The sequence below is a fragment of the Dipodomys spectabilis genome, unplaced genomic scaffold, assembly GCF_019054845.1.
Source record: "Dipodomys spectabilis isolate Male_0828 unplaced genomic scaffold, ASM1905484v1 ptg000053l, whole genome shotgun sequence".
Lineage (NCBI taxonomy): Eukaryota > Metazoa > Chordata > Mammalia > Rodentia > Heteromyidae > Dipodomys > Dipodomys spectabilis.
Window position 1 is genome coordinate 6,148,254 of NW_024870730.1, and position 15,780 is coordinate 6,164,033.

General features: G+C 38.3%; 1 protein-coding gene across 1 annotated transcript in view; it reads right to left on the reverse strand.

Moving 5' to 3' along the window:
- The window catches only part of Klhl32 (kelch like family member 32), a 144,588-nt gene that overhangs the window by 24,504 nt on the left and 104,304 nt on the right, over positions 1-15,780 (reverse strand). Inside the window, exon 6 of the mRNA XM_042679572.1 lies at positions 4,157-4,883. Within this exon, the coding sequence (XP_042535506.1) occupies positions 4,157-4,883 (727 nt within the window). The remainder of the gene's footprint in view (positions 1-4,156; positions 4,884-15,780) is intronic.

Consider the following 15,780-nt stretch of genomic DNA (forward strand, 5'->3'; position numbering starts at 1 on the left):
ATATTTTAGATGCAATCAAAATAATGTCTGTACAAACCAGGTACTTATGGCTTATGCTTGTAATCTTAGCTACCCAGGAGGCTGAGGTCTGAAGATCATGGTTCCTGCTCAGGCAGGAAAGTCCATAGGACTCTTATCTCCAACTAACCATCCCCAAACTGGAAGTGGAGTTATGGCTCAAGTGGCAAAGCACCATCCTTGAACACAAAAGTTCAGGGACAGAATCTAGGCCCTTAGTTCAAGGACCACGACCAACAAAAATGAGATAAAGTAAAGATAATATCTGCAAAGATAGGGAAAAAGAAAAGCTACGGGGCTGGGAAGGTGGCTCAGTGGTAGAGTGCTTGCCTTGCATGCATGAGGTCCTGGGTTCGATTCCTCAGCACCACAGAAGCAAAAAGAAAAAAGCCAGAAGTGGTGCTGTGGCTCAAGTGGTAGAGCGCTAGCCTTGAGCTGAAGAGCTGAGGGACAGCTCCCAGGCCCAGAGTTTAGGCCCCACAACCAGACCCAAAAAAAAAAAAAAAAAAAAGAAAAGCTACGATTTTTTAATGTTAATGAAATTTTATATTGTAGTAATTTTAACAGACAGTAGAAAAGCTGGTGTCTTTATCAGGCTTGAATAAGTTAAAGTTATTTTACTTTAGGCAATGTAAATTTCATATAAATTCAATGAAGATGAAAATAAATATAGCTTCTAGGGAACTAAAGAAACAAACTTTAACATATGTTCTTTCATAAATGAAATTTCTAAAACTGCAACTACTACCACAAAATCAAAATGCGTTGTCAGATTCTAGAGGTCAGGAAAGGTGTTATCTGAATTTAACTAATTTATCTATAATACTGAACTACTGTTATAAAGATGTATTCATTGAATCACAGCAGCATTAAATATTGCAAATAAATATTCGCCTTATTTTTACTAATTCTGTGGTTAGGGTCTTATTATCTTGCTATCATCTGATCAAAATATGAAGATAATCTGGGCTCCCATAGCACACAGTTGTAATCCTACCTATCCAGGAGACTGAGATCAGACTGGAGTTTAAAACCAGCAAGGGTGTAGAAATACAAGAAACTCTCCAATTAGCCAGCAAAATATTGGGCTGGAGGTGTAGCTCAAGTGGTAGTGGCCTAGTCATGAACAAGAAAACTTAGAGAGCACAGGCTGAGTTTAAATCCTGGTATCAGCTAAATAAACCAAGCAACAGAAAATAAATGAATGAATAATTAAGTAAATAATGTTCATTCTTAAAGATAAGTTCAGTATTAATTTCCTCCATACACATATATACAAAATGTTTTTTGTGGCTCAAGAGCTATCCTCTACATCAGACAGTATGTACTTGAAAGCACAACTGCTGGATATTTAATGCTTATTTTACTTCAGTACTGTGAATTTCAAATGGAAATGGCATGGAGCATTTGTGAATTGGGTCACAATGTCAAATGCTACAGGAGGCTGTAAAATCTGACTGCTTCTAACATCTTAAATTAAATGCTAATGGGTATATCCATACAGCCTGATTTTCTGAATTCCTCTCTGCTTGTCACATTTTACAAACTATGGGCCATTTTCAAGATGCCTTGACCTCCAAACAGACAGGCATACAGGAGGGGCACAAGAATGGTGTGAGCATGCTGCCAATACTGAATCTCTAAAGAAACATTCATTTTGTGTTCTACGGAACAGAACTAAGCCTCTCAAATCCACATTCTATAATTCATACTACCTCAACCTCAGGCAAAGCTTGAAAAATACCAGGAGGATGCCACTGATTCAGTCTCCTATCAATTAAATTGGAAATACTTGATTATTTGGTCAAAGATAAAAAAAATAGCCTCAAACATTTTCATCTCTTCCAATAAATCAGCTTAACATTTCTAAATCAGTGATAGGAGGGGTGGAATATATCTTATACCTGTTTGTTTGTTTGCTTGTTTTTGGAAGGGCCCATTAGCCAGTCTTGCTATCGCTCCCATTCATGGTTAGATTCACAATTGATTTATTATAATCTGGGCCTCAGGAAAGAGGCAGGTGACTGAAGGTATTAGAAATATCACTGGTGATTTCCTCTTCTTTCCAATTAAAGGTATTGTACTATACACAGGAAAGTGAGTTTCTCATCTCAAGTACACAGTAGGGAGAAACAAACCTGAGAAAATTGTGATTGTTTTCATTAAGTATAGTTAACACAGGCAGCATACATTAGTGCAAAAGAACAAAGAAAATGCATTTCCTATCACAGTAGGAAAAAAAACAGAGATGGCAATAAGATATATAATATGTTGATAGATTTAATAAAATGGGAAAGGAAAATTTAGGGCCCATATTGGAAGAGAAGTCAACTTGATATCAGGATGACAGATAGAGTCATTCTAAAATGAGCCTCTGTGCTGTTTTAAGCTGCCTTGGAAAGGGTATTAAGTAGTCATATCTTTAAGACTATGTAAGGGAAACTATAGCATTTTTCAAAAAGCTTGTTTTACAGCTCAAAACAAGGAATACTTATTAAAATATTTATGAGAAATTCATACAAAATTTAGAAAGTGCAATGTAAAATTTAGGAATACAGTATATTAACAATATATGAAACCAAACGAGTCAATTGAAGAAATGTAAATTGGAAGAAAACATAAATTGCATTGATTTCACAAACCCATCAGTTTTGTTGCCCCCCCCCCCACCAAAAAATTATAAATTGGCCCTTTCTATCAGCAAATACTTAGCTGCAGCCAGTTTGAAGTTTCTTCAGCAAAATCAACAGGATATAGTACTGGTGGTTATTTTCTAAAATCATTAAAATACATATTTAAAGAAAAAAGGCAATTAAGGGTTTTATTTAAATATACTTTAATGCATGCACACTCATTTTTAAAATGTTTGTTAGGTATACAGGAGCAGTAATTGTGGGCTTCTTATTTATCCTCTTCCTTTCTCCTAGACTTATTTCATTCATTAATGTATTGAGTATTTAAACCCTGATGTAAGTGAGGCTTCATCAATGAACATGAGTGAACTGCCAATCACTAAGGCATCATCCACAAAAGCCGTAGTTCTGATTGTCTCCCTGGATCAGCAGCAGGAAAAATGAGCAGGGTCCAAGCAAACTTAATTTAGTACACAGGAGAATTTTGTCAAAATAGATGCTTAAAAAAATCTGAAGATGATTACTGGGAAAAGCCAAAAAGCCTTTGTTTACTACAAGTGATTCTTTCAAGTAGAAACATCAAAGTTACCCTTTTATTTATATGTTATTGATCTTTCTGTTTCTCTGGCTCTCTGTTGACACAAAAATCCAAGTTCCATTTTTGTCTACCAAAGCGGGCATCCTCTAACTGAGATAAGATGTAAATTCCTTCACCGAGAGGCGGACTTTCATAGGACACTTCATGTCTTCCTCTTTAACAAGATTGAAAACACCAGTTGATGTTGTGATATTGATAACAGATGCCTCCCATACTCCATCTGCATGAGCAAAAAGACAACTGAAAGGGATTTGAAGGTAATGTATGACTGGATGAAGCAAGATTGGCAATGAAATTAGCAATTGTTGCAGCTGAATTAAGGTGCACGGAGTTTACTATACCGCTCTCTCTACTTTTTCTATAAGCAAAATCTAAAAGATCAGAAGTCAAAAACATAAACTATAATAGACATTGAGCCATAACTCCAAATGATCAGTAAAACTGGGGAGTAAGCAGGTATGAAAAGCATTAGGATAGCACAAGTAACTGTCACTCACAGATTATACAAAAATTTGTTTCAGTAACTCAAATCCTTTTCTCCAATTCCCAGAACAGTGAATACCTGTATGTATATGCGTATGTATATCATGGCTACACCTGGCAAAATGGTAGAGCACAGATAAACCACAAGCAGGGCAATACAACCGGTGTGATGGGCCGTGTAACTTCCATCTTGAATTTTTACTCCACTAATCACTCAGAAAGCCATAGAATGGTCAACCACCTTTGATCACAGTGTTCTCCATAAAAACAGGAGCTCAATACATGACTATGAATTAGCTAGAAGGCCACCCCTGACTCTAGCCTTCAGTTACACCCGGCCGCGCTTAACAGCAAAACTTGAATTTTAAATGTGTGCCACAGCGAAAAGGTTTCCTATAGATCCGATATAGGAGGCATGTTCTACCTGATATCCAAAGAAGACCATCAGCCACATAGCCAGCGTGACAGGAAAGGGAGCGGTCGAAGGACTGCACAAAAGTCCATTTGTTCTTCTTGGGGCAGTACCGCTCAACGGTGGGCAGGACCTGGCGCAGTTCATTTCTGCCCCCCACTGCATAGAGGTACTCATCCATGGCGCCTAGCACGAAATGCTCCCTGCAGTTCTTCATGGGGGCGATCTCGGCCCAGGAATTGCTCCGAGGGTCGTAGCGACAGGCAGTCCTCACCGCACACGTCCGGCCGCTGGCATGCTCCACTTCCCCTCCCGCCACGAAGAGGAAGTCCCCCATGACCGCCACGCAGTGGTGGCTCCTTCCCACGGGCATGGGGGCCAGCTCGCTCCAGTTGGCAATGGCGGCGATGAGCGCGTTCTCCTGATCCACCGGGTTGAAGTACCGAAGTTCCTTGACTTTGCAGACTTCCCGCTTCTTCCCCCCGATGATATACAGGGTGTCCGACTGGAAGCGTGGCTTGGTCCTGCGGGTCTGCCAGACGGGCTGCGCGTAGAGGCTCTGGTGGTACTCCAGGGCCTCGTTCACCAGGGCTGTGGCTGTCTCGCTGGCCTGGACCAGGGGGTGGGAGAGGGCGACCGTGTGCAGGGTGTCCACATCCATGAGGCCGAAGCGGATGTACTGCAGGAGCTCGTCCATGTGCTGGTAATGGCAGTTGTGCTCCAACCACCTCACGGCTAGCTGAAACAGAGAGCAGAGACGTGAGAGGAAACTCTCAAGGCCTGACAGCAGAGAGCCAGCACGCGACAGCCAGGTCTCAAGGGCACACGACATGGAGTCTTTCTTTCCAACACTTATGAACGCAATTGTTTTCCTGCAAATAGTGTACTTGGATACCCAGATGAGGAACTTGTTTATGTGTCAGCACACACACACACACACACACACACTCACAGAACTTGACCTTGTGGTTACTTGTAGGAAGAATATCAAGCACCAGTCCCGGGCTCTGGGTGTCATTAGGGTCAACACGAACTGCCTTTTCAAGGATGAAAGTGCTGTTCTGAAACAGCCTGGTCCCTTCTGTTTCATATGTAAGAGTCTTGTACACCCCGTCACCAGGAAACATCAATGGTGAGCTGTGCTATTGCAGCTCAAGTAATATATGTCAACCCATGAGTCCAGGTGCTGTATCAACATGAGTAATATAAGAAAATATGTGATCATCTGAGACCACGGGGCGTACTTGAGAGAAAATCAATATGACACTAGTAGAATGATTTAGAAAGAAAAAAAAAAAAAAAGAAAACCACGTGCCTTCCTCTTTGGTAGGGATAACAGGAAACAAAAGAGGAGAAAGTAACATTGCAATTTATCACCTTATTAATTTTTTTCTTCCCAATTAGTTTTCATTTTAAGGACGGTTGCTATTTGCACATGTTAAAATCCTGGTAATTTGTTAGAGCCACTTTCATAAACAGGATGGAGAGGAGTTTACCTTTCTATAATGGACTCAATAGCAGAATGTAATCCTAACCTTTTAATTTCCCTTTTTAGGTCTCTTTCAAAAAGGAAAAGAGTAAGAACTTTTAGTTAAAGGCAAAGAAAAGTTCTTACAACTAAAGCAAGTACACAAAGCCATACATAATCAAATCAAACATTAATTTAAAAATTACAATAAACAAAAATGGATTCATTTCTGAAACAACCGAAATAATTTAATTAAAATTCTTTAATGTTTAAGTTGTACAAACCTTCCCACATACCAACAAAAAAGAGTACATTTAATATCTGCAGTTAATATTTTTGGTATTAATTATTCTTACAAGTACTTACATTAAACTAGATTTTCTAGACAAGACAAAGGTGGACTGGAAAGGAGTTAGCAGGAAAAATGAGTTAGAATATTAAATGATTTTTATTGTGGTTTACTAGTTTTCTGATTCATGCAATTGGGTTTCTGGGCTCGCCTGTTGAGTCAAGCAGAAGAGAATGTGGTACTTGGCCCCTTCCTCTTGAGCAAAATGAGCTGGGATTTCTACCTGCTAAGATGAATCACTAGCTGGGCACTGAGGGCTCAGACCTGTAATCCTAGCTAGTAAGGAGCTATGATTTGAGAATCATGGTTTAGAGCCAGCCTGGTAGGAATGTCTCTAAGACAAATCTCCAGTTAATCAGCAAAAAGTTGGAAGTAGAGCTATAGTTCAAGTGGTAGAGCATCAGGCTGGAGGAAAAAAAAGCCAAGGGACAGCACTCTGGCCCTTAGATTAAATTCCAGTATCAGCACACGCACGCGCATACACACACACACCCACACACACACACACACACACACACATAATCACTAAGCTCTAGCTTAGTGGGATATTTCAGAGCTTCTGCATTCATTTAACAAATGGCTCCAAAAGGCAACGTGCATTTTGGGGCTGTCTTTTTAGCTTCTGACTGAAGGGAAAGAGAGAAGAGAGCCCACTTTTGTTATGTAGTGAAAGGTTTCTCTTAGTTACAAAATAAAGAGACATGAAAAAGAAATGCTAGCAGGTACCAATGAGGCAGACAGCATGGAGGCAGATGGGTGATGTCCTCTAGATGTTTATATAGAAGACAGCGTTCTCATTTAAATAAGATGCCAACTTGATGAGGGGCAAGTTGTATCTGTTTGGTAACATCACCAATAAGAATGTTGCAAAAGAAAAATGTTACTTATCAATCACTCTGTCTCTGTAAGAAGTTGAGACTGCCCACATATGTCACCCTACTCCTTCACCCTAATTTTAGAAGTTTCAAGGAATATGATTTCAATTATTTCCCCAGGGAGCCAAATGGACAACTTCATATATTGTTCATTCTTTATCTACACGGCTTTCAGAAATGGGATAACGTCATTTACCCTACCCAAGCTCATGCCTTAAGCACCAGGTAAAATTGTCTGACATTTAATCTTTACTATAGCTCTTAATTAAGTTATTCCAGTTGATATTACTTTGCTTTCTAACCAATTTCTCAGCAACTTTCCTTCCTTACAGTGATACTTCTTTCATAGAGATACTACAGAACCAGCACTGAAGAAAACATTAGATGAATAGCCATGTCTCCATAACCTCTTTTTATAGCATAGTGCTGTCCATTTAATTATTTTTCTCTCTTTCCATAAATCAGTTCTACTGGTGTCATAATCAATCTTCCGTCCCATCTCTCCAGTTTAACTTTATCTTTCTAGGAAATAATGTCACACTAGCTGCATGAGGGACATGAGCCTCAACTATGCTCCACTCTTATGGAAATCTCTAACCAATCAAATGCCCACAGAGGCTTGACCTCCATGACTTATTACTGATTAATTCCGGGCTCTCTGTCCACGACCTCCTGTTACACAATGCCTTCCATGTTCAACTTCTCTAAATACTATCTACTACCCATTATTTTACTGTTTTGCCTTATTTCTTTCCAGCATTTGTAACTTCCTGTAGATCTCATGTAATTTTCACTCTTTATAATTTTCAGTCTTTGCAGGTCATCCACCCTTGTATGGATTTATCTTTTTCCATATCAAAGGGAAATGTAACTTAAGTGAACTTTTCTGTTACCAGCTCAAAACCTCATGTGTACATGTGTAAGCTGCAGTTTCTGTTCAAAAGGCAGATTCTGATGCAGTGGGTACAGCTGTGAGATAGGAATCTAAATTCCCACCTCACTCCTGGGTGATGCATATGCCACTGGCCCATGGATACACTTGATGGAGGAAGGGTTCAGATTGATTTTTATTCATAAAACTGTGTGCCAATATGCTGTCTGGTCTTACTTTAGAAAGCTGCATCAACTGGTAAATGGCTGTCCTATTAAAGTTAAATATATTGTTTCAAAGGTAAGATAAGCATATTTTGAGATCTTGGTCCTATAAGGTCTAAAAACCAGTGGTTGACTTACATTATTCAACAACATAAAATATCGAAACATTCTGGGTTCCTTTTTCAATTTTCATGAAAGTGTGTAGGAGAAAGCCCACAGATACGAAGGACAATTCATGCAAAGGCATGATAAAGAAAATTAAGAACAATGGGTGATTCAACATCACTTTTTTTTAATTGAAAAGGTGATGAAGAGGGGGATTACAGTTACATATGTAAGGCAATAAGTACATTTGTTTTTAATCATTGTTATCCCATCTCTCATTGTCCCTCACTTATGCCTCCCTATTCCCCTCTATTCCCCCCTTAAGTTGTACAGTTCATATCCAACATAGTGTCAAATGAGTATCAAGATTGCTGTAGTTCATCCATTGTCCTGCTGTTTCTGTGATTTCCTTTCCTTTCCACATATTACATCATCTAATGTGCAAAACGTGAGGTGCAAAAACCTAAGATAAACTAAGGAAAAATAAAACAATAGAGAAAAAGGAACAAACTACACACAGGGTCTAATAAGAACTTCTTGTTTCCATAAATTGGAATTCATATTGATATGCTTCATTATGTATAGTCCTATGCACTATGGGTTCTTGAAAATCCCTGGTAAGAATATCATATACATATTCTAGTTCTTACAAATGAGGGAGATCATGTGACCTACTTTTCTTTAGGTCTGGCTTACTTCACTTACTATAATTTTTTCCAAGTCTTTCCATTTCCTTATGAATGGAACGATGCTACTCTTTCTGATGGAAGCACAGAATCCCACTGTGTATATGTACCACATTTCCTTGATCCATTCATCTACTGAGGGGAATTTGGGTTGGTTTCACATCTTGGCTATGGTAAACAGTGCTGTATTGAACATCATCATGTTGGTGGCTTTAGTGTGGCCTTGGTTGTGGGTAAATTCCCAGAAGCGGGATTGTTGGGTCATAGGGGAACTCTATCAACATTACTTCTGTGCCTTGAACCTCACTAGAGCACTATCCATTGCAGTGCTGAATTAAAGGAAAGGTGGATGCAATCTTCAAACCCATTTTGGAAGTACTGGAGTCCAAAGAAAGCAGAAGACTGATTCATCATTTAAACATCCAAGACAACATGTAGCTTTGTAGCTTGTTTGGGTGCTTATTCTTGAAAAAACTTGTTTCACAAACTGGAGTCTTTGTAAAACAATGATTCTACACCAATAAAGCATACATCAGAGGAGGCTGAAACCATGTTCTATCTTACTTAATTTGACATGTGCTCTCTTGAGACATCACCATAAACTCTAGCACTTAAGGAGGAAGAAAAGGAAGTCTTATTCTCATCATTTGGGTGACAAGCCAGTAAAAGTGGAAAAGAAATTACAGATTCAATTATGGAGGAAATGACAAAGGATATTTAGGAAACATGGCCATTAGGCAAAATTTTCCTGAAGTGTCGGAAGCAATGGATCATTGTATTCAGGAACAGGGAATTCTCCTGCACACCTTGACTAATTCAATTAATGACCCACACTAGAGTACTTTCCCAGCTAATGATCTGAGTGTAAATTGGGATCTGTTTTGGAGTAGGAACCTATGGGGAAGGGATGGGCAAAAGGAGAGGGAGGAATGAAAGAGAAAATATAGATTGAAGTATTTTAAACATGTTAAAAGAAAATAATTAAATTAAATAATTAAATAGAAAGGATTCAAAAAGTCTTGTAGAGGAGGTGAATTTGATCAAAGGTCATTATGCACACTTAAGGAAACAACACAATGAAACCCTTCTGTATGATTAATATATGTTCATAGAAAGTATTAGCTAAGCTTAATCCAACCTCAACTTATCTATCTCATTTTCAAGTCTTTCATTAAAAAATTGTCTGGCTGGCCAATGGCTATAATTAATGTTGCATAAATAGAAAATTGTGACTTGTTCTTAGGTTATTTTACCTACTTCTCTTGAACAGACAGTATCAGTTCCTTTAATACCATCTGTCTGTCTAGCTGTAGACATATTTACCTACAACAGGCTTCATTTTCTTATTTTTACTATCTCATCTTTACAACTTTCTTATAAGGCCTTTCATGAGCTCTCAGAACCTTATACTGCACTGACCTTGGATACACTAGCCCTTATTTTTTCCCCTGATATCCTTGTTGTATACTGCTTCTATTTGAAACTCTTGATAATGCAGTAAGCATCATAGTCTTTTAAGCTTTCAAATAAAGGCTAAAATCTTCAGGTAAGAAGAAACTTCACAATCCATTCAGTTCAAGCTTCTCAACTATACAGCTGAAAAAGCAAATCCAGGTAACTTATCAAATAGAACTCAACTCATGGAATTACTTAGCAGAGAAGTTGCACATATAAAATAAGATTGTTTGTTTTATGGTCCTGGAGTTCACATCTAGTGACTTGTATATGCTAAGCAAACACTCTATCGCTGAACTATATCCTAGCCCTGAGATCCAGATTTGAAATGATATTGTATTTTCTGTGATACCACCTTAACCATTATTTTTCCATCAATGATTATGTTAGGGTAGAGTCCAAACACACTCAAATTCAAATATAACTATTATATTTTCTTAATTAGAAAAGTCTGTTTTCAAGATAACTATACCTTGCTTCCAAAAAAGTTGACAATATATTTCTATGAATTCCATTTGAAATTTCATCAGAAATAAAGAATTCATTTTTAATGATACCAATTTAAAAATTTGTAACTGAAGAACATAAAAGCATACTTTAGGGCAAAGGCATCCTGAGTATTGAATTGGTTCACTTTTGGGGGCAATATGTATCTTGATTGTGGGTTCTTTCCATTTAACTAGACGAGACTCAAAAAATATATGGACAAGCTAACCCTTTTCTCTTGGATTTCTCAGTATGCCATGACTGATTGATATCTTAGGGAGTAGAATATATATCATGTTAAAAAGAATAGTACATAATCTTACATTCTATAAATGTTGCTCTAGTTCAATTAGCATGTATAACTTACTCACATGTAGTTCAGAGATATATCCCGTTATAGGAAAGAATGCTACATTCCTAACATTATCAAGTTTTGAAGCTGCTGTTTTTTTTTTTTTTTTTTTTTTGGTCGGTAGTGGGGCTTGAACTCTGGGCTTGGGCACTGTCCCTCAGCTCTTCAGCTCAAGGCAAGCACTCTACCACTTGAGCTACAGCGCCACTTCCAGTTTTCTGGTGGTTTTATTGGAGATAGGAGTCTCACGGTCTCTCCTGCCTGGGCTGGCTTTGAACCGCAATCCTCAGATCTCAGCCTCCTGAGTAGCTAGGATTACAGGCGTGAGCCACCAGCACCCGGCTGCTGTTTTTTTGAAGCTGCTGTTTTGAAATCTACAGTTCTTTATCTTTAAAAAATGTAGATGTTTTGAAGCCAAAACTCAGTTTATATATGTCCCTATGTGTGTGTACTATGAAACATGACCCCAAAGCAATTTCAAAACCATAAGAAATCTTACCCCCACAGATTTTTCAGAAAATATTGTGAAATCATCCTAAATCTCAGAGTACATATAAATGCTCTCTCTCATAGAAGGGCCTTTATACTTTGCAAATCTATAATTCAGTGCCCTTAAAAAGCAATTTCTCAAGTCTGGTACCCATGGCTTGAGCCTGTAATCCCAGCTACTCAGGAGGCTGAGATCTAAGGATCATGGTTTGAAGCCAGCCCAGGCAGGAAAGATTCTTCTTGCCAATGAACCACCAAAACGTTGTAAGTAGAGCTATAGCTCAACGAGTAGAGTGCTAGCTGTGAGCAAAAAAGTTCAGGACAGCACTTCAACCCTGAGTTCAAGCCCCAGCATTGGCATCAAACAAAAATGCAAAGCAAGTTTTCATTGGATGAGTGATCAGACCTTTTAAAACAACATAGAAAAACACAAAGCCTTTCCAACATCATTTCTAATAAGCAGCTGTGACGTTGTCTTGGTTCACATGCATCCTCTTGTCACTGAGAAGGATACCCTTCTCAAAGAACTCACCAGCCAAGCTAAGTAGGCACAAACTGGTTTTGCTCATCGCCTTATTCTGCCCCCTTGGCCAAAGGCAACCATTATTATTCTGCCTAAAACATTGCTGCAGATAGCTTTACTGAAGATGCAAACAGAGCCTTCAGTTTTTCAGGAACCCCTGTTGTGAAGGCACAAGTGTCTATGTCCTTGCTGCTCTTGACATCCATTCAGAGACCAGGAAACCCTTCTCTCCTCGGTACTCAAATGGCAGAATAAATCCCGTATTTCTGCCATCTAGAAAGGGGGAAATAAGGCCTTTGGGGAAAATCAAAACAACTAACTGACACAACTGAACCTACACCAAAGAACTAGCATGAAGGAGCACCTGAGCATTAAGGAGTGGGCAGCAAGCATGACAGCACACTTTCATGTAGGCAGATTCGAAACAGCGTATTGAGTATGCCACCTAGTCCCTAAACCACACCCACCATGGGAAGCTCAGTGACTGTGATAAATTAGATTTAAAGTACATTACTGTATGCACTATTTTAAAATGCCTTGGATTCTAATAAACATGAAACTTTAACGTGATACCCTTTTAATATTAATATAGTTTCTTTAGATTAAAAGCACAGAAAGTTTCTCTCTAATGTAAGCGAGCAGGTGTTGAGATTTGCTATGCTATATTACACGGGAGCTCACCTCTTTAATGTGAGTCTTGTAAGATCCAAATAGTGACATATGAAACCAGAATAATGACAGCCATAGAGAAATAAATACACCAGATCTTGCAGTCACACCAAAAGAAAATTTTCAGTTCAAAACAGCAGCATTTCCATAAAAATGCAAAAGCACAAGAAACTAAAAATGCAGGACCACAGTGTTTTCCTCTACCAGAACAATGAAAATGTTACCAGGGAGAAATATTAAAAATTATAACAGTGCTCACTTGAGGGCTATAATTAAAATTGTGTCAACATTTTGCTTGTAAAACAGATTTTTTTCAAGGGAGGCTGCACATTAACCATTATAGCTGACTGCAGACAGAGAAGACACATAGGCTATTTTTTTTTCTGCTCAGAAATATATTTCAACGGAATCAAATCTTATGAGAATCATATAGTCAGAAAAAAAATCCTGACAGATTGTAAAAAAGAATTTTCAGTTTAGCAGATTCAATAAGAATGCATATTCTTCCATTGTTCATTTAAAACATTCTGAAGTTGAGAAACTGATAAATGCTTTTATTTCCACCTTTTACATAAAAAGTTTGTGCCTCAATGATTGCTTTATAGAGATTGCAAATGATGGCTTTATAGATACGACAAAAGCAGATGCTCTTGATATCAAACAAAGCTTGTCTTCGGTTGAAGATAAAGATTCAGGGTTAGAGGGACCAAAATGAAAACTACTTAAAGACCTGTCATAAGCAAGTTTCAGATACTTAGGATCCTAGAGAAAAAAAAAGTGATTTGAGCTGGGCGTGGGTGGCTCACGCCTGTATTCCAGCTACTCTGAGGATCGCCATTCAAAGCCAGCCTGGGCAGAAAAGTCCGTGAGACTCTTATCTCCAATAAACCACCAGAAAACCAGGAGTGGCGTTGTGGCTTAAGCGGTAGAGCGGTCGCCTTGAGCTGAAGAGCACAGGGACAACGCCCAAGCCCAGAGTTCAGGCCCCACGACTGACCAAAAAAAAAAAAAAAAAGTGATTTGAATTTTTCTTTAGTTCAGTCTTATCACAACAGGAGGAGGTTTTTAAAAGACAAGGAAAAATAAAGATAAGAAAATGTTCAAGTTGGATCTATACTATAAACATGTATGAAAACACATACATGGTATATATATGCATATATACGCAGTTGAATAAAAGATAGTATGCTCAGGGGAAGACTCCAGTGGTGTTACTCCTCTGAACAACTAATGAACAATTTAATAAAAGGAATACCAGGAAGCCAAAATTTATTTTTGGAAGGGGATGAAATCAAGGGGAAGGGGGCTAATGAATGGAGAGAGGAAAGCTGGGCAAATCCAGCCATTCTAGTTAATTCACACATGTGAAAATGGAACCAAACAGCTTGAGTGGACAGGTAGGAAAGATGGGGAAGAAGATGCCAAGGGTGACACTGATTAAGATACATTGTATTCGTAATCTGACTGGTTAAATTGGAATCTCTTTGTACAATAAAGATCATCATTAGGCCGGGCGCCCATGGCTCACACCTATAATCCTAGCTACTCAGGAAGTTGAGATCTGAGGATGGTGGTTCAAAGCCAACCCTGGCAGGAAAGTCCATGAGACTCTTATCTCCAATAAACCACTAGAAAACCAGAAGTGGCTCTGTGGCTCAAGTGGTAGAGCGCTCGCCTTGAGCTGAAGAGCGCAGGGACAGTGCCCAAGCCCAAAGTTCAAGCCCTATGACCGACAACCCCCCCCCCAAAAAAAATCACAAACAAACCAAGATCATCATCACCATCAATCATCATCATCCTCATAATAGTAACAGAAAAAAGGAAAATAGTAATGTTAGTATACCACAACACTGTTTTATACCCCACCAAGTGGTTACCAATTTGATCTGATCATTAAAAAAGACAACTTAAAAGATCAGCAAGGAGATAGACTGACCTTGCGTTCATCATTTACTTTCTCATATGTAAAATGAATGAGCTAACGAACAAGCTAACTTCTACCTCCAAGTTATGTGTCACCTGTGAGGCTGGCAAAAATATGTTTAAGTAGAATCTTCTAAAACTTCTGTAGGTAGGAGAGGCAAGCAGAATGAATGGCTATAGCTAGGATTCAAGCCACCAGTTTCTCTTCATGCTAAAGCATGAATAGATTTATATAAATCTCTTTTCAGAAAAGCAAAGCAGTATTTTTTGTTTATAATTGTGTGTGTATGATCACATAGACCTGCATGCAGAGAATTTAGGTTATACTAAAATTCCTTTTAATTGCTGGGAACAGATTTGATCAGATAACAATATCCAAGTAAACAGATTCCACTGCTTGTGAAATTAAAATAATCTCAACCTAAGAAACACACATTTCAAATTAGTAAGATGACTACTACAAGGGGTAGTAATTATTGAGAATTGCAGAATGTGATCTTACATATAAATTTAAGTGTTTAGTATACTGTTCACATCAATTTTATCTCTGGATAATATCATTCCCATGTAACATAAAAAGCTTTATAGATGGCAAAAATGTCTTAAAGGACAACAAAATACAATTAATGTTACCCATGCCAGAGATGTTGCAAGGCAAATGAAACATATTCTTGGTCATCTCATGTTAGACTGAACCACAGAATATATATATATATATATATATATATATATATATATATGTATATATATATATATATATATATATATATATACACATATATATATACTTGACCTTGGTTAGTCAATTTGTCTTTGAGCCAAATGACAAGTCATTGAGTCAGTGATGGCTGGGATTGCTTCCAAACATTACGTGATGCTGAGCAAATGTCACGAGGCTTCTGAATAAGATCTTAGTGCTTGTGCTTTACATAAAACACCCTATTAGATGTTAAGGGGACTTTGCACATGGTCAGTGTGCCACTAATATTGTTGGAACAACACTGGAAAATGAGAGAAAACCAATTTGGTCAAAAGGAGCAAACTGCCGGGTCTCACACCTGTAATCCTAGCTACTCAGGAGGATGAGATCTAAGGATCAAGGTTCAAAGCCAGCTGGGCAGGAAACTGCAGAAGACTCTTATCTCCAATAAACCAGTAGGA